The 24,850-nt window shown below is 43.6% G+C and overlaps 1 protein-coding gene across 1 annotated transcript in view; it reads left to right on the top strand.

Annotated features, from left to right (window-relative positions):
• Positions 1-214: 214 nt before the first annotated feature.
• Positions 215-24,850, top strand: part of enpp1 (ectonucleotide pyrophosphatase/phosphodiesterase 1) — a 51,292-nt gene continuing 26,656 nt past the window's right edge. Inside the window, exons 1-8 of the mRNA XM_041865762.2 lie at positions 215-586; positions 11,494-11,569; positions 12,096-12,221; positions 19,376-19,501; positions 20,616-20,679; positions 21,972-22,069; positions 22,421-22,500; positions 23,352-23,471. Of these exons, the coding sequence (XP_041721696.1) occupies positions 449-586; positions 11,494-11,569; positions 12,096-12,221; positions 19,376-19,501; positions 20,616-20,679; positions 21,972-22,069; positions 22,421-22,500; positions 23,352-23,471 (828 nt within the window). The 5' untranslated portion in view covers positions 215-448. The remainder of the gene's footprint in view (positions 587-11,493; positions 11,570-12,095; positions 12,222-19,375; positions 19,502-20,615; positions 20,680-21,971; positions 22,070-22,420; positions 22,501-23,351; positions 23,472-24,850) is intronic.

The following is a 24,850-nucleotide window of genomic DNA, read 5'->3' as shown; positions in this document are numbered from 1 at the left end:
AACTGAAGTTTAACTGTCTTTATACATGTCTGAGGTAGTCTATTGTAATAATTACAGTGAGTTATTATTGTACATAAAACGAATGTAGGCTAATTACAAACGTCCTCTACATAATTACAAACGTCCAGCTCTGCATACCTATTGTGGCGTCTATTTTCGATGTTTACTCTGGCATGAGTGAGGGTGGGGTGGCAGCACTTGACCGCGGTAGTCTTGCCTCACACTTTACTTTTTAGGATACTACTCCAATACTGTACTTCACCCTGACCCAGCTGCCTGCACATGTTGTATAAGGGTTAGGCTACAGCGCTAACTTCGAGACGTCAACAGAAAAAGGCGGTTCTTCATTGAGCCCTACAAAGTCCGAAGGCAAAAGGGGACTAAACTATTTTCTCTCAAGTCTCCAAAACCTTTCTGTGACAAACTCCCGGGAAAAACGTTATGCAGAATGGAAATATCCAAAGCGGATGAGCTTTCGACTGAACATGCTGCCAATTTACTAGGTTCACCTGGTCGAGACAATCAGATGAGACACAGTGGACAGGTCCACAAAAAGAGGTCAAACAACCGCATGGTCATCTTTGCAGTGAGTGGAATTACTGTAACTTTTCGGTCTGGGTAGGCTATGGTAAAACTAGGATAACGTTTACCCGGGCTGTCTCTACTCTGGGTGATGTTATATCGCATGATGATACAATGTAGCCTAGCGAAACTTTAAAGCCAATTACCAGCATGTATAGCCTACATTTCAATTCATTTGTGGGCATGTTATCTTTTGGATGGCACACGTTCAATGATTCGTTCATAGGCTATTGCAAGCAAGCAGATGTTTATGTTATCCAATTTGATAGGCTATTGAATTACATTGCAATGACATTGTTTACAAACATTTGAGTAGGCTAAAACGATGTTATATTTTGGCTTCTGATGGGGTAAGACAGTTAAACTAAGACAATTGGGTGTTTTTATAATTATGGGGGAGAGGAGGGAGGTGAATTAGCCAATTGGGAGCTGTGGATGATTCGGTGGCCAGGACACCGGGGTTAACACCCCTACTAGTGCCCACAGAGAGTCAGGACACTCGTTTAACATACCATCCAAAAGACAGAACCCTACACAGGGCAATGTCCTGAGATACTTCTTTTTTTAGACCAGAGGAAAGAGTGCCTCCTACTGGCCCTCCAACACTACTTCCAGCAACATCTGGTCTCCCATCGAGGGACTGACCAGAACCAACCCTGCTTAGCTTCAGAGGCAAGCCAGCAGTGGGATGCAGGGTGGGGATGCTGCTGTGATGTTCTTAAATAATCAATGGCTGTATAGTAGCGATCCTCACTATATGAGCCACGTTACAATTTTTACAGAGCGGGTTAATCCTATTGGCACGATTCATAGGGTGTTTGCCTTTCACACCAGCGACCCAGGTTCGCTTCCCTGACCTCCTGTTTTGCTACATTGGTGTCAGAAGTGAGATGGTGGTCATGAGGCCATCGGAACGCGTGACGGGGGGGCCGTGATAGGTCAAAGCCCAAGGACCTGCCTTCCCATTTGGAGGGGCAGTTTAACGATCCTCACCAATCCCCACCAAGCCAGTTAACCCCTTGGGTGCGACAGGTAGGGTGTTTGCCTTTCATGCCAGCGACCTGGTTTTACTTCGCTGTTTGCTGCAATATCATCAATTTAGATAGCTCCTTTGATTTTCAACACTGACTTACTTAGCTGAAAATACAGAACTTCCTTCCAAAGAATGTAACGTGACACTGGACCTCCACTTGGTGCAGACTTTTAAAATAAACAAAGCAATCTCACTCCGTAGACCGTGGGGTTATCCCACCTAAAGCCCAAGCACAGCGTGCCAGCCATTGACTTTGTGGTTGTCTGGACCTGCAATTACTATATCCATGTATTCAAGAATGTCTCAGTAGCCAACGTGCGCAACTTACAGCGACATGTCTCAACAATCAGCGCACGTGCACTTGGGCAATATTTCCTGTCAGACATGAGTCAACTCTCTGCAGGAAGCATTCTACAAACATCGGTTTGACGTTATGAAATAATATGTAATAATATTTCACAATGCCAAACCGATGTTTGTAGAATGATTACAACACATGGCAATATTAGAGCGTGTTGCCATGCAGACTGGTCTCATAGAATCAGTGTTGCCAACTCCTCAGTAAGGAAAGTAGCTATTGGCTGTCCTAAAAGTCGCTAGAAGTCGCTAAATGACGGCATCACCAAATTTGCATAATTGGCCATGTGCATGTAATTATGATGGACGCAGTAGGAGAGAGGAATAACGTTGTGGGAGAGACAAAAATTGAGTAAAAAACACCCTACATTTACACACCGCCCTGAATGTAAGCCAGTGAATCAGCCAGTGGCGGCTTCCCGCATGCGCGATTCATTTGCAGTCTGGACACGGAGGGGTGAACATCTCCTGCTCTGACTGCAGCTGGGAGGGACTGCTGCGTGAGGACTGGGCCGCCTGTGAGTGCTTTGGGACGGGGGTAACAAAGCACCCGCTGCTCGTTGAGAAGAGTAAGAACGATACGAGTCTCCAATAACACCAGAAAAAGTCACTAGATTTGTCGCTAGTCGCTTTTTTGAAAATGTGTCGCTAGAGGGGTCTGAAAACTCGCTAAATATAGCGACAAAGTTGCTAACTTGGTAACACTGCATAGAATAGACATAACATAGTAAACGTAAATCCGGGAAGCTTAACTTAGTTTGATATGTCATGTTTGGTATGGTTGCATAAGATAGATTACTTAAGGCAAAAACAAAAGGAGGGTGGTTGGTCGGAGTGGATGGGTAGATGTATACCCCCCCCCCCAAAAAAAAATAATAAATATAAAATAAAAAATACATTGTAAAGTGGTTATCCCACTGGCTATAAGGTGAATGCACCAATTTGTAAGTCGCTCTGGATAAGAGCGTCTGCTAAATGACGTAAATGAAATGAAAATGTCTAGCAACCCAAAGGTTGCGTGTTCAAAACTCATTATAGAGAACTTTAGCTAATTAGCAACTTTGCGACTACTTACTACTGTTTGGCTACTTTGCATGTTAGCTAACCCTTCCCCTAACCCTAACCTTAACCCTAACCTTAACCCTTCCCTAACCCTTTAACCTCAATCCTAACCTTAACCCCTAACCCTAACCCCTAGAGCTAGCTAACGTTAGCCACCTAGCTAGCGTTAGCCACAACAAATTGTAATTCGTAACATACTGTATCATACATTTTGCAAATTTGTAATGTCCGTTTTGCAAATTTGTAACATATTGTAAGAATTGCAATTTGTAACATATCATACGAAAGGGATGATGGACATCCACAAATGAATATATACCATACGAAACGTAACATATATCACACTAAATGGAGTGTCTCAGATTTGCGTACAGAATAATACAAAATGCTCTGTGACCACGTTGCGTCACAAAGTCAACCAATAACAGGAATCCTTCGTGATTCCATGAAGCAAATTGATTTATTGATATTTTTAAGTAGTTAAGGGTTAAGTCTTGCCAAATAAACCTGGAGATCATTATTTCCAAACCTTTTTGTCAACTACCCTTTTTTGGGGTGTGTATAGCTACTCCCAACATGGGGTTGTGAGATTTATATTCTGTTTAGTGCCATGAGGCGCCTGCAGTAGGTTTCCACCAGACAGTGTGTTTGCTTTCCCAGGACACCAGCCAGGTCTCTCAAACACCACGCACACACACACACTTGCGCAGGTAGGTACACACACACACACACAGTTGCGCAGGGACACACACTCTTGCGCATGTACACACTCTTGCACACATAAACATAAACACACACACGCACATACACTACCAGTCAAAAGTTTGGACACACCTACTCATTCAAGTGTTTTTCTTTATTTTTACTATTTTCTACATTCTACATCAAAACTATTAAATAACACATATGGAATCATGTAGTATTTTAGATTATTCAAAGTAGCCACCCTTTACCTTTATGACAGCTTTGCACACTCTTGGCAACAGTCTTGAAGGAGTTCACACATATGCTGAGCACTTGTTGGCTGCTTTTCCTTCACTCTGCCGTCCGACTCATCCCAAACCATCTCAATTGGGTTGAGGTCGGATGATTGTGGAGGCCAGGTCATCTGATGCAGCACTCTCATTCTTGGTCAAATAGCCCTTACACAGCCTGGAGGTGTGTTGGGTCATTGTCCTGTTAAAAAACTAATGATAGTCCCACTAAGCTCCTGAGTGGCGCAGCGGTCAAAGGCATTGCATCTCAGCGCTAGAGGCGTCACAACAGACCCTGGTTTGATTCCAGGCTGTATCACAATCCGGACGTGATTGGGAGTCCCATAGGGCGGCGCACGATTGGCCCAGCGTCGTATGGGTTTGGCCAGGGTAGGCCGTCATCGTAAATAATAATTTGTTCTTAACTGACTTACCTGGTTAAATAAAATAAAAAAAACGCAAACCAGATGGGATGGCGTATCGCTGTGGTAGCCATGCTGGTTAAGTGTGCCTTGAATTCTAAATAAATCACAGACAGCGTTACCAGCAAAGCACCTCCTCCATGCTTCACGGTGGGAAATACACATGCAGAGATCATCTGTTCACCTACTCTACGTCTCACAAAGACACAGCGGTTTGAACCAAAAATCTCAAATTTGGATTCATCAGACCTAATGTCCATTGCTTGTGTTTCTTGGCCCAAGCAAGTCTCTTCTTCTTATTGGTGTCCTTTAGTAGTGGTTTCTCTGCAGCAATTCAACCATGAAGGCCTGATTCACGCAGTCTCCTCTGAACAGTTGATGTTGAGATGTGTCTGTTACTTGAACTCTGAGAAGCATTTATTTGGGCTGCAATCTGAGGTGCAGTTAACTCTAATGAACTTATCCTCTGCAGCAGAGGTAACTCTGGGTCTTCCTTTCCTGTGGCGGTGCTCATAAGAGCCAGTTTCATCATAGCGCTTGATGGTTTTTGCGACTGCACTTGAAGAAACTTTGAAAGTTCTTGAAATGTTCCGTATGGACTGACCTTCATGTCTTAAAGTAGTGATGGACTGTCGTTTCTCTTTGCTTATTTGAGCTGTTCTTGCCATAATATGGACTTGGCATTTTACCAAATAGGGCTATCTTCTGTATACCACCCCTACCTTGTCACAACACAACTGATTGGCTCAAACGCATTAAGAAGGAAATAAATTCCATTAATTAACTTTTAACAAGGCACACCTGTTAATTGAAATGCATTCCAGGTGACTACCTCATGAAGCTGGTTGAGAGAATGCCAAGAGTGTGCAAAGCTGTCATCAAGGCAAAGGGTGGATACTTTGAAGAATTTCAAATATATTTTGATTTGTTTAACACTTTTTTGGTTACTACATGATTCCATATTGGTTATTTCATAGTTTTGTTGTCTTCAATATTATTCTACAATGTAGAAAATAGTAAAAATAAAGAAAAACCCTTGAACCTACCATTAAAATTATAGACTGATCATGTTTTTGTCAGTGGGCAAACGTACAAAATCAGCAGGGGATCAAATACTTTTTTCCCTCACTGTAAGAGTCGCTTGGGTGTGACCGCAGAATGTGACATCTCGTTTTCACTCTCTGCAGGAACTCAGATGTGTGGAAACTTGCAGGAAGGAACATTAAGCTATCTTAATCTGCACAGACAAGCTAATCACCTTTTACACACTATGTTCCCCGCCCCTGTTTCCACACATCTGCTAACTGCCACGTAGACAAAGAGGTTGTACTTTTCTATAAAAGCTGAGACCCAACTCTGTTCGTTGGGCTTTTAACTCTGCACTATTTAGTGATTGTTGACTGCTCCAGATTTGCAAATCTTATAATAAAGTTGTTGTTTGAAGAATCTACAGTCTCTCTTCCTTTTGGTTAGAATTTCCACGACACATCACAAATGTACAGCATATGATTAATGAAACAAAGTCCTCAGAGTTTTCAAAGCACTTCAAGATGAGGACCTGTCTTCAAGCTATTTACTACAGGTTATTGGTTTTAACCCACAATGAGAGAACGTCATACTGATTAGAGCCCAGTTATAATCCTGACAGGTCCTGCTAGCCCCTATTGAGACTCTCGACTCTCTTCAAGGCCTGATTATTAGGCTGCTGTATATCCCTCCCTTTTATCATGAGCTGACTCTGTCGAAACTTTGAACCCCTGAGATCCACAGTCTTTGAAATGTAACAAATTACACACCCTCTGCCCCTTCCATGGTCAGAGGAGCCAGGCAGAGCAGCCCACCAGGCAGCTAGGAGGAGAGGAGTTGTCTTATGACCAGCATTTACTTCTCAGTTAGAGAGGGCCAACACCCAGATATGGAGAATTACTAACTTTTTATTTGAGACCAGAAGAGAGTTCTACGTTTGAATGGGAAGGATTAAAGTGTCATACGACACATTTTAAAGAAGATTAATTGGGGAATGTACTTTAGTATTTAATTTATTGTTTTGGTTGTTTATTATTCTAGGAATTGTTTATTTATTTTATTGAGTTTCTGTGGTTTCTTTCGATATAAGCAGCTAGATGTTTTCCTGATACACTCAAGGCCAAAGAAACGTACAGTTACAATAACATTTCCCAAGGTAACAGCAGCCAGACTGCTGCCAAACGCCTTTTCATAATTTTTTGACACAATACCTTTCTGTGGTATGCGATGTCACTTGACAGTCTCGATTTACTGGCCTTACTAACAGTGCATGTGAAAGTGATTTAAAATCCTATGTACACAATATAAAGAAGCCACAAAACAGTCTCCAGAAGATTGAATACTGGGATAAAATAGGACAAGGCTATCATAAAGCAGAGAAAGAAGTACTAGCCTGGTTAAACCAGACTGAGTGCTACATAGCGTCACAATGGGGATAACAGTTTGATCGGATGAGAAGAGATCCAAGGGTCATACAGCACTTAATTCAAGATGGTTCATCAGGACGCTATGCTTCCATAACATTATATACAGTTTAAGTCGGAAGTTTACATACACTTAGGTTGGAGTCATTAAAACTCATTTTTCAACCACTCCACGCATTTCTTGTTAACAAACTATAGTTTTGGTAAGTCAGTTAGGACATCTACTTTGTGCATGACACAAGTAATTTTTCTAACAATTGTTTACAGACAGATTATTTCACTTATAATTCACTGGGTCACATCACAATTCCAGTGGGTCAGAAGTTTACATACACTAAGTTGACTGTGCCTTTAAACAGCTTGGAAAATTCCAGAAAATTATGTCATGGCTTTAGAAGCTTCTGATAGGCTAATTGACATCATTTGAGTCAATTGGAGGTGTACCTGTGGATGTATTTCAAGGCCTACCTTCAAACTCAGTGCCTCTTTGCTTGACATAATGGGAAAATCAAAAGAAATCAGCCAAGACCTCAGATTTTTTTTTTTTGACCTCCACAAGTCTGGTTCATCCTTGGGAGCAATTTCTAAATGCCTGAAGGTACCACGTTCATCTGTACAAACAATAGTACGCAAGAAAGAAGGGATACTGGTCTGTAGTTGTTGACATCAGAGGGATCGAGTGTTGGTTTTTTGAGAAGGGGTGCAACTCTCGCTCTCTTGAAGACGGAAGGGACATAGCCAGCGGTCAAGGATGAGTTGATGAGCGAGGTGAGGTAAGGGAGAAGGTCACCGGAGATGGTCTGGAGAAGAGAGGAGGGGATAGGGTCAAGCGGGCAGGTTGTTGGGCGGCCGGCCGTCACAAGTCGCAAGATTTCATCTGGAGAGAGAGGGGAGAAAGAAGTCAAAGCATAGGGTAGGGCAGTGTGAGCAGGACCAGCAGTGTCAATTGACTTAACAAACGAGGATCGGTTGTCGTCAACCTTCTTTTCAAAATGGTTGACGAAGTCATCCACAGAGAGGGAGGAGGGGGGAGGGGGAGGAGGATTCAGCAGGGAGGAGAAGGTGGCAAAGAGCTTCCTAGGGTTAGAGGCAGATGCTTGGAATTTGGAGTGGTAGAAAGTGGCTTTAGCAGCAGAAACAGATGAAGAAAATGTAGAGAGGAGGGAGTGAAAAGATGCCAGGTCCGCAGGGAGTCTAGCTTTCCTCCATTTCTGCTCGGCTGCCCGGAGCCCTGTTCTGTGAGCTCGCAATGAGTCATCAAGCCACGGAGCAGGAGGGGAGGACCGAGCCGGCCGGGAGGATAGGGGACATAGAGAGTCAAAGGATGCAGAAAGGGAGGAGAGGAGGGTTGAGGAGGCAGAATCAGGAGATTGGAGGGAGAAGGTTGAGCAGAGGGAAGAGATGATAGGATGGAAGAGGAGAGAGTAGCGGGAGAGAGAGAGCGAAGGTTGCGACGGCGCATTACCATCTGAGTAGGGGCAGAGTGAGTAGTGTTGGAGGAGAGCGAGAGAGAAAAGGATACAAAGTAGTGGTCGGAGACATAATATAATAATAATAATATGCCATTTAGCAGACGCTTTTATCCAAAGCGACTTACAGTCATGCGTGCATACATTTTTGTGTATGGGTGGTCCCGGGGATCGAACCCACTACCTTGGCGTTACAAGCGCCGTGCTCTACCAGCTGAGCTACAGAGGAAGAACAGCAACTAGTAAAGATGAGGTCAAGCGTATTGCCTGCCTTGTGAGTAGGGGGGGACGGTGAGAGGGTGAGGTCAAAAGAGGAGAGGAGTGGAAAGAAGGAGGCAGAGAGAAATGAGTCAAAGGTAGACGTAGGGAGGTTGAAGTCACCCAGAACTGTGAGGGGTGAGCCATCCTCAGGAAAGGAACGTATCAAGGCGTCAAGCTCATTGATGAACTCTCCAAGGGAACCTGGAGGGCGATAAATGACAAGGATGTTAAGCTTGAATGGGCTAGTGACTGTGACAGCATGGAATTCAAATGAGGAGATAGACAGATGGGTCAGGGGAAAAAGAGAGAATGTCCACTTGGGAGAGATGAGGATTCCTGTGCCACCACCCCGCTGACCAGATGCTCTCGGGGTATGCGAGAACACATGGTCAGACGAGGAGAGAGCAGTAGGAGTAGCAGTGTTTTCAGTGGTAATCCATGTTTCCGTCAGCGCCAAGAAGTCGAGGGACTGGAGGGTAGCATAGGCTGAGATGAACTCTGCCTTGTTAGCCGCAGAACGGCAGTTCCAGAGGCTGCCGGAGACCTGGAACTCCACGTGGGTCGTGCGTGCAGGGACCACCAGGTTAGAGAGGCAGCAGCCACGCGGTGTGAGGTGTTTGTATAGCCTGTGCGGAGAGGAGAGAACAGGGATAGACAGAGGCATAGTTGACAGGCTACAGAAAATGGCTACAATAATGCAAAGGAGATCGGAATGAAATGAACTAAACATCTGGGAAAGCGAGAGAGCGGGGCCTCCCTCACTTACGTTTCACTGAAACACCCAAATATAACTCTCCCAACTTCCACCTCAGAAACTATATTTGTTGTAAACTACAGCGGTTCAATGTTTTCTAGGAATAGACTAACTTAGTTTATTCAGCTAGCTAACTTGGTACAGTATTCTTCTGTGAAAACCGTCCAGGGCACGTAGTCATATGAGGCCACAGCCAACTAGCATGCCGGACTCCAACAACACGGTTTAGCACCAATACTCGGCCACAACAAACCACCAGTGTGTCAACACGCCAAGCAGATCATTCGTGTCAGTGTCTAACGTTGTGGGTTAGTCCCGACAGCTTGAGCGAGTCCATCGTCAACTTATTCAGCCAGTTAGTTAGCTAGAATAGTTAGCATAGTAGCTAGCCATTGCTTTTTGCCTACGAAGAAACCCGTCCTCCCACGGCACGAACACACAGAGAGAGCCAAGCTAACGTTAACTAGTCACCCATGTCCCGAATTCCCTTGAACGACTCTGGTTACCAGTATGTAAAAACAAAACACAAATGTAGGTTATAACTTACCCCTAGCAGCTACTGTTAGCTAGCCAAGTGCAAAGCTAGCCACTGAATTGACTCAGCCAGTTCGCGTCTGTTCGGTAGGTCGTTCCAGCTATTGTTTAGTAGCTATCCAGGTAGCAACAAGCTAGCTACATTTCGAGCACAGTAGCTACTTACTACCTAACGTTAACGCTTCAGACAATGAGGTTAGAAAAACAGCTGAATGGTAGGCATTATTGTATGTAATTATTGTAGGCAGCTAGCTGGCGTAATTACATGTACTCTCAGGCGTGAAACAACTATCCACAGTTGCTAATAGTTACCAGTAGCTACCCGCTAGCTAGTCCAGGTAGTGGGTTAGCTAGCTTCGTGCTTCACCGGGCTCAGCTGAATACAATACCTACAATAATTATATACAACAACCCACGATAACTACCTACAATACCTAACTACAATCTAAATACATAGTTTAAGCTTTACTCGACAAAGCTTAAACTATGTATATAAGCCATATAAGCCAAGCTTACCTCCCGCCAGAGAGAGACACAACCTCACCCCATCATGCTGTGGGGGTGCTTTGCTGCAGGAGGGACTGGTGCACTTTACAAAATAGATGGCATCATGAGGAAGGAAAATTATGTGGATATATTGAAGCAACATCTCAAGACATCAGTGAGGAAGTTAAAGCTTGGTCGCAAATGGGTCTTCCAAATGGACAATGACCCCAAGCATACTTCCAAAGTTGTGGCAAAATGGCTTAAGGACAACAAAGTCAAGGTATTGGAGTGGCCATCACAAAGCCCTGACCTCAATCCTATAGAACATTTGTGGGCAGAACTGAAAAAGCGTATGCGAGCAAGGAGGCCTACAAACCTGACTCCGTTACACCAGCTCTGTCAGGAGGAATGGGCCAAAATTCACCCGACTTATTGTTGGAATATTCTGGAAGGCTACCTGAAACGTTTGACCCAAGTTAAACAATATAAAGGCAATGCTACCAAATACTAATTGAGTGTATGTAAACTTCTGACCCACTGGGAATGTGATGAAAGAAATAAAAGCTGAAATAAATAATTCTCTCTACTATTATTCTGACATTTCACATTCTTAAAATAAAGTGGTGATCCTAACTGACCTAAGACAGGGAATTTATACTAGTATTAAATGTCAGGAATAGTGAAAAACTGAGTTTAAATGTATTTGGCTAAGGTGTATGTAAACTTCCGACTTCAACTGTACCCATTATATGTACTGTGCTGGCCTGGTACCTATCCACCATAGGTACTGGAACCATGCTGGAAAGGACAATGTGAAAATAAAATATCCAAGCCAGCACTATGGTTTGGGTAGGCAGAATACTGTGAAAATAATAATAGTGGACTATACAAGACGCCAAATGTATCTCTATTCCTTTCTAGATGTTTTCATTCTAGGGATATTTTCTGGCCACTGTACTCTCACTTCTGCTTTTCTTCCTTTTCTAGGCCGGGTTACTGTGAAGCACTTTGTGACAACTGCTGATAAAAAAAGAACTTTAAATGTCATTGATTGATTGACTCCTACACATGGGGAATTTTCTAATATTTTTTTCTCGTCTCGCCAATAGGTACTGTTGCTCTGCTTGCTGATGATCACTGTCATCGTGGTCGTATTTGCCTTGAAGCAGCGCTGCGATGTTAAAGGTACGGTTTAGTAAACAACTAGCCAACTCTGTGTACGGCCCTTTTAGCCCTTGTGCTTGGCGTCTGTGCAAAACTGACAGTTTGGAACACAGAAACAACACCGCCATTGTCTTTATGAGCTCGCCCACTAAATAGATGCTTTTCAGTAAAAATTGAAATCCTGTTCTAGTCTGTAATTTAATACATTCCCTTTCCAGTTTCAATGGTTCAATATTCTCTTTTGAGAAAAGGGAAAAAGAAACAGCTAAGGGTTAGCATTAACATCCATATTATACACAGCATTCAATGTGTTTTCAGCCACAACTAACCAATCATATGTACTGATTCCTGCTTTTTGTAATCTGTCAAATGTTCCCAATTATTCGGAGGAATGTAAATAACATTCTGAGTAAAGTTTTTGACATTCTGAGTAACATAAATGTCATTCTGAGTAACAAATTACATTCTAAATAACATAAATGTCATTCTGATTAGCGTAGTTGACATCCTGAGTAACAAAATGACATATTTTCCTCATCCCCTGTAGTGACGAGCTGTAAAAACAGGTGTATGAAGGGCAGCAGGGACAAGTCTGCATCGTGCCACTGTGACTTGTCCTGTGAGAAAGATGGAAACTGCTGTCTGGATTACACTGAGGTGTGCATGGAGCCTGGTAAGTCCCCAGCCTACCTCACATATTACTGCAACACTACACTACCAGAGGTATGTAGAGCAGGAGAGAACGGGCCAGGTTACCCACCATGTTCGTTTGTTTACTGTATACAGTGCATTCGGAAAGTATTCAGACCCATTGACTTTTTCCACATTTTGGTATGTTACAGCCTTATTCTAAAATTGATTACATCGTTTTTTCCCCTCATCCATCTACACACAATACCCCAAAATGACAAAGCAAACATTTTTTTTGCAAATGTATAAAAGTATTCAGACCCTTTACTCAGTACTTTGTTGAAGCACCTTTGGCAGCAATTACAGCCTTGAGTCTTCTTGAGTATGACGCTACAAGCTTGGCACACCTGTATTTGGGGAGTTTCTCTCATTCTTCTCTGCAGATCCTCTCAAGCTCTGCCAGGTTGGATGGGGAGCGTCACTGCACAGCTATTTTCAGGCGTCTCCAGAGATGTTTGCTCAGGTTCAAGTCCGGGCTCTGGCTGGGCCACTCAAGGACATTCAGAGACTTGTCCCGAAGCTACTCCTGCGTTGTCTTAGCTGTGTGCTTAGGGTCGCTGTCCTGTTGGAAGGTGAACCTTCGCCCCAGTCTGAGGTCCTGAGCACTCTGGAGCAGGTTTTCATCAAGGATCTCTCTGTACTTTGCGCCGTTCATCTTTCCCTCGATCCTGACTAGTCTCCCAGTCCCTGCCGCTGAGAAACATCCCCACAGCATGATGCTGCCACCACCATGCTTCACAGTAGGGATAGTGCCAGGTTTCCTCCAGACGTGACGCTTGGCATTCAGGCCAAATAGTTCAATCTTGGTTTCATCAGACCAGAGAATCTTGATTCTCATAGTCTGAGAGTCCTTTATCTGCCTTTTGGCAAACTCCAAGCAGGCTGTCATGTGCCTTTTACTGAGGAGTGGCTTCCGTCTGACAACTCTACCATAAAGGCCTGATTGGTGGAGTGCTGCAGAGCTGGCTGTCCTTCTAGAAGGTTCTCCCATCTCCACAGAGGAACTCTGTCAGAGTGACCATCGGGTTCTTGGTCACCTCCCTGACCAAGGCCCTTCTCCCCCGATTGCTCAGTTTGGCCAGGCGGCCAGCTCTAGAAAGAGTCTTGGTGGTTCCAAACTTCTTCCATTTAAGAATGATGGAGGCCACTGTCTTCTTGTGGACCTTCAATGCTGCAGAATTTTTTTGGAACCCTTCCCCAGATGTGTGCCTTGACACAATCCTGTCTCAGAGCTCTACGGACAATTTCTTCGACCTCCTGGCTTGGTTTTTTCTCTGACATGCACTGTCAACTGTGGGACCTTATATAGACAGCTGTGTGCCTTTCCAAATCATGTCCAATCACTTGAATTTACCACAGGTGGACTCCAATCAAGTTGTAGAAACATCTCAAGGATGATCAATGGAAACAGGATGCACCTGAGCTCAATTTTGAGTCTCATAGCAAAAAGGTCTGAATACTTATGTAAATGAGGTATTTATCTTTTGTATTTTTAATACATTTTGCAAAAATGTATTAAAAATCTGTTTTCGCTTTGTCATTATGGGGTATTGTGTGTAGATTGATGAGGATTTTTGATTTTTCTATTCCATTTTAGAATAAGGCTGTAACGTAACAAAATGTGGAAAAAGTCAAGGGGTCTGAATACTTTCAGAATGCACTGTAGGTGTGTGGTGTGTGTACATGTTTGTGTGCGTGCGTGGACTTAAAGATAAATGCTTTCTCCTGTACATAATAAATTATAAAACACGTTTTTAGGTGGACTGGAATATTCACTTCAGATGGCAGGCATGTTGACTCTGGGATGAGGCAGAGCATGATAGAACCCATGTGGTCAGTCGTGTGCAACATCATCCCTTATGAAATCCACAGTGCCAACTCTTAACTTTTAGGGTCCTTGCTAGTGTAACAGCATTGATTTCTTCGCTCTCCTCACCTCGAACCCTCTGAACACATCAACAACTGCCTCCCACAAAACATTGTTACCTATCGCTCCACAGCCCTTGCAGAGTAAGAACTTCTTCAAGGTCTCAGAGCGAGTGATGTCACTGCTAACTAGCTAGCCATTCCACACCGGTTACATGGGTCACTGTGGCCAGCGGTCCCCTAGCGTCGATGTGGTATTCTGGGCAGTGTAGTTTCCCCACACCATGTGGCTTTATATTTTACATTACAGTCATTTAGCAGATGCTCTTATCCAGAGTGACTTACAGTAGTGAGTGCATACATTTTCCGTACTTGTCCCCATGGGAATCAAACCCTCAACGCTGGCGTTGCAAGTGCCATGCTCTACCAACTGAGCCACATGGGAATTTGTTGTTGTTCCCCTTGATTACTGTAACAATGATGCATGTCTCCTGAGACTAACTGAGCTTAGCATCTCCCTGTCAGACCTTCCACTTGACCAGTTGGGAGGGAGGGGGAGAGAGAGAGAGAGAGACCATCGCGAGTCGAGTCGGCACCTCTGGTTCAGTCTGTGAGGAGATGTTCTGTAGACTCACACTTCAGTGTATGCTGTTACTAGCTAAACAGCAACACTTACAGTAAGCTGGCTCTTAGTTAAATATATTTGCACCAAAGAAAACAAGTGATAAACAACAATACAGATGTTGTGTGTGCAGGTGTGGGTTGGAAGCCCAAGGGCTTATATGAAAACCACACCACAAAAAAACAATATACAATAGCTACACATACAATAGCAACACTTACAGTAAACTGGCTCTGTGTTTGCTACTAGCTATACAGCAACACTTACAGTAAACTGGCCCCGTTGTTTTACTTGTTATGCAGGAGTTTGTTACTATGTTGGTCTGTCTCTGTCTGTTGTAATGGGTATAACTCACTTGCTTTACTGTAGTGCTTTGTGAGAAGCCAACAGTGGTAGGAGTGATTACAGACTCCTCAACCACTGCTCTCTGAGTTTGTCCTTAAGTTGCTCTCCTACACACAAACACACGCTCACACACACGTACTCTCTCCTCTCTTCTCTCTCTCTCTCTCTCTCTCTCTCTCTCTCTCTCCTATCTTTCTCCCTCTCTCTCTCTCTCTCTCTCTCTCTCTCTCTCTCTCGCTCTCTCTCTCTCCTTCCTCTCTCTCTCATGTCTTCCCCCCCTCTCTCTCTCTCTCTCTCTCTCTCTCTCTCTCTCTCCTCTCTCTCATATCTTCCCCCTCTCTCTCTCTCTCTCTCTCGCTCTCTCTCTCTCTCTCTCTCTTCTCTCTCTCAATTCAATTCAATTCAATTTAAGGGCCTTATTGGTATGGGAAACATATGTTAACATTGCCAAAGCAAGTGAAGTAGATAGTAAACAAAAGTGAAATAAACAATAAATATTAACAGTAAACATTACACTCAGATGTTCCAAAATAATAAAGACATTTCAAATGTCATATTATGTATAGTGGGGAGAACAAGTATTTGATACACTGCCGATTTTGCAGGTTTTCCTACTTACAAAGCATGTAGAGGTCTATCATTTTTATCATAGGTACACTTCAACTGTGAGAGACGGAATCTAAAACAAAAATCCAGAAAATCACATTGTATGATTTTTAAGTAATTAATATGTATTTTATTGCATGAAATAAGTATTTGATACATCAGAAAAGCAGAACTTAATATTTGGTACAGAAACCTTTGTTTGCAATTACAGAGATCATACGTTTCCTGTAGGTCTTGACCAGGTTTGCACACACTGCAGCAGGGATTTTGACCCACTCCTCCATACAGACCTTCTCCAGATCCTTCAGGTTTCGAGGCTGTCGCTGGGCAATACGGACTTTCAGCTCCCTCCAAAGATTTTCTATTGGGTTCAGGTCTGGAGACTGGCTAGGCCACTCCAGGACCTTGAGATGCTTCTTACGGAGCCACTCCTTAGTTGCCCTGGCTGTGTGTTTCGGGTCGTTGTCATGCTGGAAGACCCAGTCACGACCCATCTTCAATGCTCTTACTGAGGGAAGGAGGTTGTTGGCCAAGATCTCATGATATATGGCCCCATCCATCCTCCCTTCAATACGGTGCAGTCGTCCTGTCCCCTTTGTAGAAAAGCATCCCCAAAGAATGATGTTTCCACCTACATGCTTCACGGTTGGGATGGTGTTCTTGGGGTTGTACTCATCCTTCTTCTTCCTCCAAACACGGCGAGTGGAGTTTAGACGAAAAAGCTCTATTTTTGTCTCATCAGACCAAATGACCTTCTCCCATTCCTCCTCTGGATCATCCAGATGGTCATTGGCAAACTTCAGACGGGCCTGGACATGCGCTGGCTTGAGCAGGGGGACCTTGCGTGCGCTGCAGGATTTTAATCCATGACGGCGTAGTGTGTTACTAATGGTTTTCTTTGAGACTGTGGTCCCAGCTCTCTTCAGGTCATTGACCAGGTCCTGCCGTGTAGTTCTGGGCTGATCCCTCACCTTCCTCATGTTCATTGATGCCCCACGAGGTGAGATCTTGCATGGAGCCCCAGACCGAGGGTGATTGACCATCATCTTGAACTTCTTCCATTTTGTAATAATTGCACCAACAGTTGTTGCCTTCTCACCAAGCTGCTTGCCATTTGTCCTGTAGCCCATCCCAGCCTTGTGCAGGTCTACAATTGTATTCCTGATGTCCTTACACAGCTCTCTGGTCTTGGCCATTGTGGAGAGGTTGGAGTCAGTTTGATTGAGTGTGTGGACAGGTGTCTTTTTTATACAGGTAACGAGTTCAATCAGGTGCAGTTAACACAGGTAATGAGTGGAGAACAGGAGGGCTTCTTAAAGAAAAACTAACAGGTCTGTGAGAGCCGGAATTCTTACTGGTTGGTAGGTGATCAAATACTTATGTCATGCAATAAAATGCAAATTAATTACTTTAAAATCATACAATGAGATTTTCTGGATTTTTGTTTTAGATTCCATCTCTCACAGTTGAAGTGTACCTATGATAAAAATTACAGACCTCTACATGCTTTGTAAGTAGGAAAACCTGCAAAATCGGCAGTGTATCAAATACTTGTTCTCCCCACTGTATATATACAGTGAGGGAAAAAAGTATTTGATCCCCTGCTGATTTTGTACGTTTGCCCACTGACAAAGACATGATCAGTCTATAATTTTAATGGTAGGTTTATTTGAACAGTGAGAGACAGAATAACAACAAAAACATCCAGACAAAGGCATGTCAAAAATTTTATAAATTGATTTGCATTTTAATGACGGAAATAAGTATGTAACCCCTCTGCAAAACATGACTTAGTACTTGGTGGCAAAACCCTTGTTGGCAATCACAGAGGTCAAACGTTTCTTGTAGTTGGCCACCAGGTTTGCACACATCTCAGGAGGGATTTTGTCCCGCTCCTCTTTGCAGATCTTCTCCAAGTCATTAAGGTTTCGAGGCTGACGTTTGGCAACTCGAACCTTCAGCTCCCTCCACAGATTTTCTATGGGATTAAGGTATGGAGACTGGCTAGGCCACTCCAGGACCTTAATGTACTTCTTCTTGAGCCACTCCTTTGTTGCCTTGGCCTTGTGTTTTGGGTCATTGTCATGCTGGAATACCCATCCACGAGCCATTTTCAATGCCCTGGCTGAGGGAAGGATGTTCTCACCCAAGATTTGACGGTACATGGCCCCGTCCATCGTCCCTTTGATGCGGTGAGGTTGTCCTGTCCCCTTAGCAGAAACCCCCAAAGCATAATGTTTCCACCTCCATGTTTGACGGTGGGGATGGTGTTCTTGGGGTCATAGGCAGCATTCCTCCTCCTCCAAACACGGCGATGGTGAGTTGATGCCAAAGAGCTCGATTTTGGTCTCATCTGACCACAACACTTTCACCCAGTTCTCCTCTGAATCATTCAGATGTTCATTGGCAAACTTCAGACGGCCCTGTATATGTGCTTTCTTGAGCAGGGGGACCTTGCGGGCGCTGCAGGATTTCAGTCCTTCACGGCGTGGTGTGTTACCAATTGTTTTCTTGGTGACTATGGTCCCAGCTGCCTTGAGATCATTGACAAGATCCTCCTGTGTAGTTCTGGGCTGATTCCTCACCGTTCTCATGATCATTGCAACTCCACAAGGTGAGATCTTGCATGGAGCCCCAGGCCGAGGGAGATTGACAGTTCTTTTGTGTTTCTTCCATTTGCGAATAATCGCACCAACTGTTGTCACCTTCTCACCAAGGTGCTTGGCGATGGTCTTGTAGCCCATTCCAGCCTTGTGTAGGTCTACATTCTTGTCCCTGACATACTTGGAGAGCTCTTTGGTCTTGGCCATGGTGGAGAGTTTGGAATCTGATTGATTGATTGCTTCTGTGGACAGGTGTCTTTTATACAGGTAACAAACTGAGATTAGGAGCACTCCCTTTAAGAGTGTGCTCCTAATCTCAGCTCGTTACCTGTATAAAAGACACCCGGGAACCAGAAATATTTCTAATTGAGAAGGGGTCAAATACTTATTTCCCTCATTAAAATGCAAATCAATTTATACAATTTTTGACATGTGTTTTTCTGGATTTCTTTGTTGTTATTCTATCGCTCACTGTTCAAATAAACCTACCATTAAAATTATAGACTGATCATGTCTTTGTCAGTGGGCAAACGTACAAAATCAGCAGGGGATCAAATACTTTTTTCCGTCACTGTACAGTGTTGTAACAATGTGCAAATAGTTAAAGTACAAATGGGAAAATAAATAAACATAAATATGGGTTGTATTTATAATGGTCTCTCTCTCCCTCTCATATCTTCCCCTCTCTCTCTGTCCCTCTCCTATCTTCCCTTCTATCTCTCCTATCTTCCCCTCTCTCTCTCTCTCTCTCCCTCTCCTATCTTCCCCTCTCTCTCTCTCCCTCTCTCCCTCTCCTATCTTCCCCTCTCTCTCTCTCTCTTTCTCTCTCCCTCTCCTATCTTTCTCCTCTCTCCTCTCTCTCCTCTCTCCTCCCTCTCCTCTCTCCTCTCTCTCCTCCCTCTCCTCTCTCTCCTCTCTCTCCTCTCTCTCTCTCCTCTCTCTCCTCTCTCTCCTCTCTCTCTCTCTCCTCTCTCTCCTCTCTCTCCTCTCTCTCTCGCGCTCCTTCTCTCACACTCACATTCTCCCTCTTTTTCTCTGTCATAAACTCTGTTTTACTCTCTCACTTTCTCTCGCTCTGTCTCTCTCTCCTCTCAGGTCAGCTTTGGACCTGCTCCATATTCCGCTGTGGTGAGGAGAGGTTGGCCAATAGCCTGTGCTCCTGCTCGGATGACTGTGTGAAAGCAGGGGACTGCTGTGCAAACTACTACAGCTCCTGCAAAGGTAAAACCATAGACTAAACTGACCCTGCATGGATTGCAGTATTTGGCCCAGGTCTGATGTGCAATGTTACGTAAAGGCCTATACTCAGACAGTTTACAGTTGGTTGTTTACAGTTGGTAGAGTCGGTTGTTTACAGTTGGTTGTTTACAGTTGGTAGAGTTGGTTGTTTACAGTTGGTTGTTTACAGTTGGTAGAGTTGATTGTTTACAGTTGGTTGTTTACAGTTGGTAGAGTTGGTTGTTTACAGTTGGTTGTTTACAGTTGGTAGAGTTGGTTGTTTACAGTTGGTAGAGTTGGTTGTTTACAGTTGGTTGTTTACAGTTGGTAGAGTTGTTTTCCCAAGGAAAGTAAGGCACACCAGATATTAGGACATTGTGTCAAGGGATTTTAGGATTTAACACATTTGCAGCTGAATATACACTGTGAATTCCACCTCTGATTGTAAAATCATCTTCTCCCTATAGTTCCAATGCACTTTGAGATCAGAGTCACACAGATATCCTTGTTTGTGTTGATTTCTGATTGATGTTGGTCTCTCTCTTTTCTAGCTCCTCCAGTGTGGTGGAATGAATTCCCCAACCCCAACATAAGGCCCTCTCAATCTTTCACTATCCTTGACCATCTTATAAATGCTTAGACCAGTGTTTCTCAACCTTATTTGTACCATGGACCAGCAAGCTAGGTCCTTCCTATTTGGACACCTGCTTACACTAACACTTCTAGAACTGACTAAATGGGTGTCAGAGAGTTGACCATCTGAGGTGCCGGTCCAGGAACCAGAGGTTGAGAAACACTGGCTTAGACTATATCTCACATCTGCATTTTAGAGCTCTTTCAGAGTCATCCAGTTGGCTTCATACTTATCACTCTTAACTACTGTAATAAAACTTTAACTCATGGTCATTTTAGCTAGTATTCGCCATTACTTGGCTTGCTTTAGCCTAAGCGGTCCAAGCACAACGCTCACTTCATACATTTTTGAAATATTAGATGTGGTGTAACATGATTTTAGTCTAGTAGATAGATGTACTATAGATTTGATGTGTTTGGTAGTTCGCCACATCAGCCTCAAATTAGTGACGATAGTATGGTTGATTATAATAATATTTTCCAGTGGGAGTGAAGTCCTGGATAGAAGAGGAGTGTGAGGACATTCAAACACCACAATGTCCTGCCGGGTAAGTAATTTTCCACAACTACAGTACTTTCTCTGTGAGAAACACTTTCATACACCACAGTCTGAAGATAGGATCTACTGTTGAACTTGGAGGTCCCACTGTGCTATAAGGGAGAGCACAGCACAGTCCTTGATTGAAACTGCTTGATAGTATATACACACAGTGTGCTTTTGTTACTTAGTCATACAACAATCTGTGCGTACTACAGACAAAAACACACCACATCGGTAGCCGATGTGAGCAAGACCTTTAAACAGGTCAACATTCACAAGGCTGCGGGGCCAACAGGATTAACCCAAATACATTACTCCTGGCTTTTATGATGGAGAAGTTGTAGTGCAGATGTTCAGTGTCTATGGAAACTTAGCTAATGGGGCTGTGTATTGGGGGGGCGGGGTGTGTGTGTGTCTGGCGTGTTGTGCAATAAGGACGGGACCACAGATTTGTTAGACTATGGAAAAGTAAACAGCTGGTTGTCTTGAAGCCATTTTTAGTCTGAAAGATCTTTCCAAAGTGCTTTGAACTAATTAACGTTGTTTTTCTTTTGAATGTTTTTTTCTTTTCTTAATGACCTGTTGTCACTCATTCTTGTGTTTTATCTTTTTTTTTGGGGGGGGGTTCCATTGACTATAACTTCAAATTAGGGTTTATTTTATGAGTCGTTAGCCTTCACAGGAAAACACCGAAATCAAAGCGACTTACAGTCATGCGTGCATACATTTTTGTGTATGGGTGGTCCCGAGGATCGAACCCACTACCTTGGCGTTACAAGCGCCGTGCTCTACCAGTTGAGCTACAGAGGACCACAACAACATCACTTATCTCTGTTACCCCTTATGTTGGAGAAAAGAGAGAGGGAGCGGAAGAAAGAGAGGGAAGGAAGAAAAGGAAGAAAGAGAGGGAGAAAAAAAGCGATGTATTTCAGTTGAAAGTTTCCGTTCTCGGGGAAAGGGGAAACTGTTTAACCCACAGGCCTTTGATACATCTGACTCATCTTGGATGGAGACATCCAGCAACAGACCTCTTCCTGCCCCTCCCCTTCTTCTCTCTGTGTGGGCTGAATCCACCCTGCCTTTCCTTCTCATCTAGTCCGTTCACGTCAGTTCCCCCCATTCAAAGGGCTGCTTTGTGTTCCTCCACATAAAGCCACAGCACCACTACTGTATCAGTGGAACTGGACCATCCACACTGTGCCAGACTCAGACAGATTTAGATTCATGCTTTCCAGGAAAAATGTATGTTCTGTTTTAACCTCAATACAGCTCATTCTCTTTCTCTGTTTGTATCCCCAGTTTTTCCAAACCCCCTCTGATCCTGGTGTCTATGGATGGCTTCCGGGCAGGTTATTTAAAGGCCTACGGCAGTCTTCTTCCAGTCATCAGCAAATTACGTAAGTCACCAAGCACACCATCGTTTTCTGGCGTGTAGGGCAACCTTTGGCCAGAGACCTTGCAAAGAAGTTGTTTTCTGGTTGAAATTTGGTTTCAGGTTGAAACGACGTCAGATTACAACCAAGTAAAGACGTCGCTTACTGGTGGCTAAAAAGACATGTAAAAACATTATCGTCTTTTCAACCAATTTGGGGGAAATGATCCTGTTTCAAGAAACAATTCTGTTTATTTGGCCGCTTATGTCAGCGCCGTCGCAAAAGACGTCAGTCTGACCTCTTTTAAACCCATTTGGTGAAATGATCCTTTTACTTTGGCATCTTTTAACTAGTTTTCATTTCCTTCTATTTCAGGCAACTGTGGCACCACTACCTCATACATGAGACCTGCCTATCCCACCAAGACCTTCCCCAACCACTACACCATTGTGACTGTAAGCGTGTTGCTCTGCTTGTCTTAGTTGATCTAGTGGTCCTCTGTAGCTCAACTGGTAGAGCACGGCGCTTGTAACGCCAAGGTAGTGGGTTCGATCCCCAGGACAACCCATACACAAAAATGTATGCACGCATGACTGTAAGTCGCTTTGGATAAAAGCGTCTGCTAAATGGCATATTATTATTATCTAATATGGAATCAGTCAGGCGTCGGTTACTCTGCAAAATTGTATACACAACTGGCTTATTTGTTTATTTGAAAATGGAATCCACTTAAAAGAAAGATGAATCTTTAAATCACCTTATCCATCAAATAGTAACTTACCACTAATGATAACAAAGGACCTCCTCTTGTGGCTTGATGGTGGACATGCTGCATCTCAGGAGAAACCGTGGTTGAGGTATGCAATCATGGGCGGTGATTTCATTAACCCACACCTTTCAAATAGCCGCCAGACTTCGCTTTCAACACACAGTGGGTTAACCTGTGGCTCCAGTGGGTTAACCTGTGGCTCCAGTGGGTTAACCTGTGGCTCCAGTGGGTTAACCTGTGGCTCCAGTTGGTTAGCCTGTGGCTCCAGTGGGTTAACCTGTGGCTCCAGTGGGTTAACCTGTGGCTCCAGTGGGTTAACCTGTGGCTCCAGTGGGTTAACCTGTGGCTCCAGTGGGTTAACCTGTGGCTCCAGTGGGTTAACCTGTGGCTCCAGTTGGTTAACCTGTGGCTCCAGTTGGTTAGCCTGTGGCTCTCTGTGATGAAGTGGTTTAGATGTAAAGTTACAGATGATAGGTCCACTTACTTAGCCCTGCAGCTGTCAAAGCACTGGTGTGTGTGTGTGTGTTACTCCCACAGGGCCTCTATCCAGAGTCCCATGGGATCGTGGACAACAAGATGTACGACGTGACCCGCAACGCATCTTTCAGTCTGAGAGTTCCCGAGAAATTCAATGCCAAATGGTACCAAGGAGAACCAGTGAGTGGATACATTGGAATACACAACAGTGCAAATCATGCGCCTTCGTTCAATGTTAGTTTACTGGTAGAGCTTCTTGGTTTTAGGATTATGTGGCCCTAGTGTTAGGAGAAATATAACCTGAAGACTGGTAGCCTGAAATCGAGAACCGAGAATGTTTTGCTTACATTCCACTCCTTCACGTCATGTTAAGAATGATCAGTCAAACAGACTGGTACCCAGGCTAGAAGAGTGGAGCTTGGGAAGACATAAGGAGTCCTGTTGTTGTTAGAACAAGTCACAGACGGCACTTCGAGATGATTTCCTCCTGAAACATTTAGCTGTAAAAATGCATGAGGAATAATAACATGAATGTTGTTGAGGAAATTCCCTTGAACTGTGTTTACTAAAACAACCCTAACGATAAGACATAATGACATCACAGAACGGTGCCAAAGAACATTCTGGATTCTGTCATCTCCATCTCATCTGTGCACAAATCAAAACATTGACTGACAAGGAGAAAATGGCGCTAATTCAAAGTCTCAGCCTTGTCACATAATGTACATAATGATATATGAAGTGTTGAGTGAGAACAGTAGTTATGGGTCTTTGATCATGATGCACTCTAATTAGCTTTCTATGAATTGTGCGAGGCAGTTGTTTTCAGTGACAGCTCTCCTCTTTAACTCTCTGAGATGGGTGAATCCGTCTGCTCCACATAATGTGCCTCTTGAAATAATGATGGATTCTGCCTCCGCAAAATGACAGCCCTGCGAGGGCTTCGGCTTGTGCTTGTTTAAGCGCTCCTGTGGTTTTCACTCAAATGGGAGGCCCCTCCTCTTCAACTCTGTGACAGTAAGTCCCCTTTAAAGGGATATTCAACCCAAATGACAAAATTATTATATACATATATATTGTTTTAACAAGTTAGTTAAGAACAAATTATTATTTACAATGACGGCCTACTAGCAGGAGGAAACAGATATGTAATTTTCTCATTTGGGTGAACTATCCCTTTAAAGTCATACTCTACATGACAAGTGCCTCTCTTCAGGGAAAAAGGGCAGTGTCTCAGAATGAGAAATAGACATGTCTACCATTATCTTTAATGGAGAGTGTTTACATTAAGCATGTAGGGGAAACACTTTGTCTTGATGTTTAATCAATACATTTACATTTAAGTCATTAACCAGACGCTCTTATCCAGAGCGACTTAGTTTGTGCATTCATCTTAAGAAACCTAGGTGAGACAACCACATATCACAGTCCATAATAATAATACAACCAAATAAATCCAAATGTACTTATGTCTTTCCACATCATGTGTGGAGAAAGTCAGGAAGATGAGACCTCTAATCCTTAAATAGTGTTATTGATGAACATATATCATTTGTTAG

This window comes from Coregonus clupeaformis, chromosome 36 (assembly GCF_020615455.1).
Source record: "Coregonus clupeaformis isolate EN_2021a chromosome 36, ASM2061545v1, whole genome shotgun sequence".
Classification (NCBI taxonomy): domain Eukaryota; kingdom Metazoa; phylum Chordata; class Actinopteri; order Salmoniformes; family Salmonidae; genus Coregonus; species Coregonus clupeaformis.
Note: the sequence above shows the minus strand (reverse complement) of the source record. Positions and strands in the feature narration are given on the sequence as shown.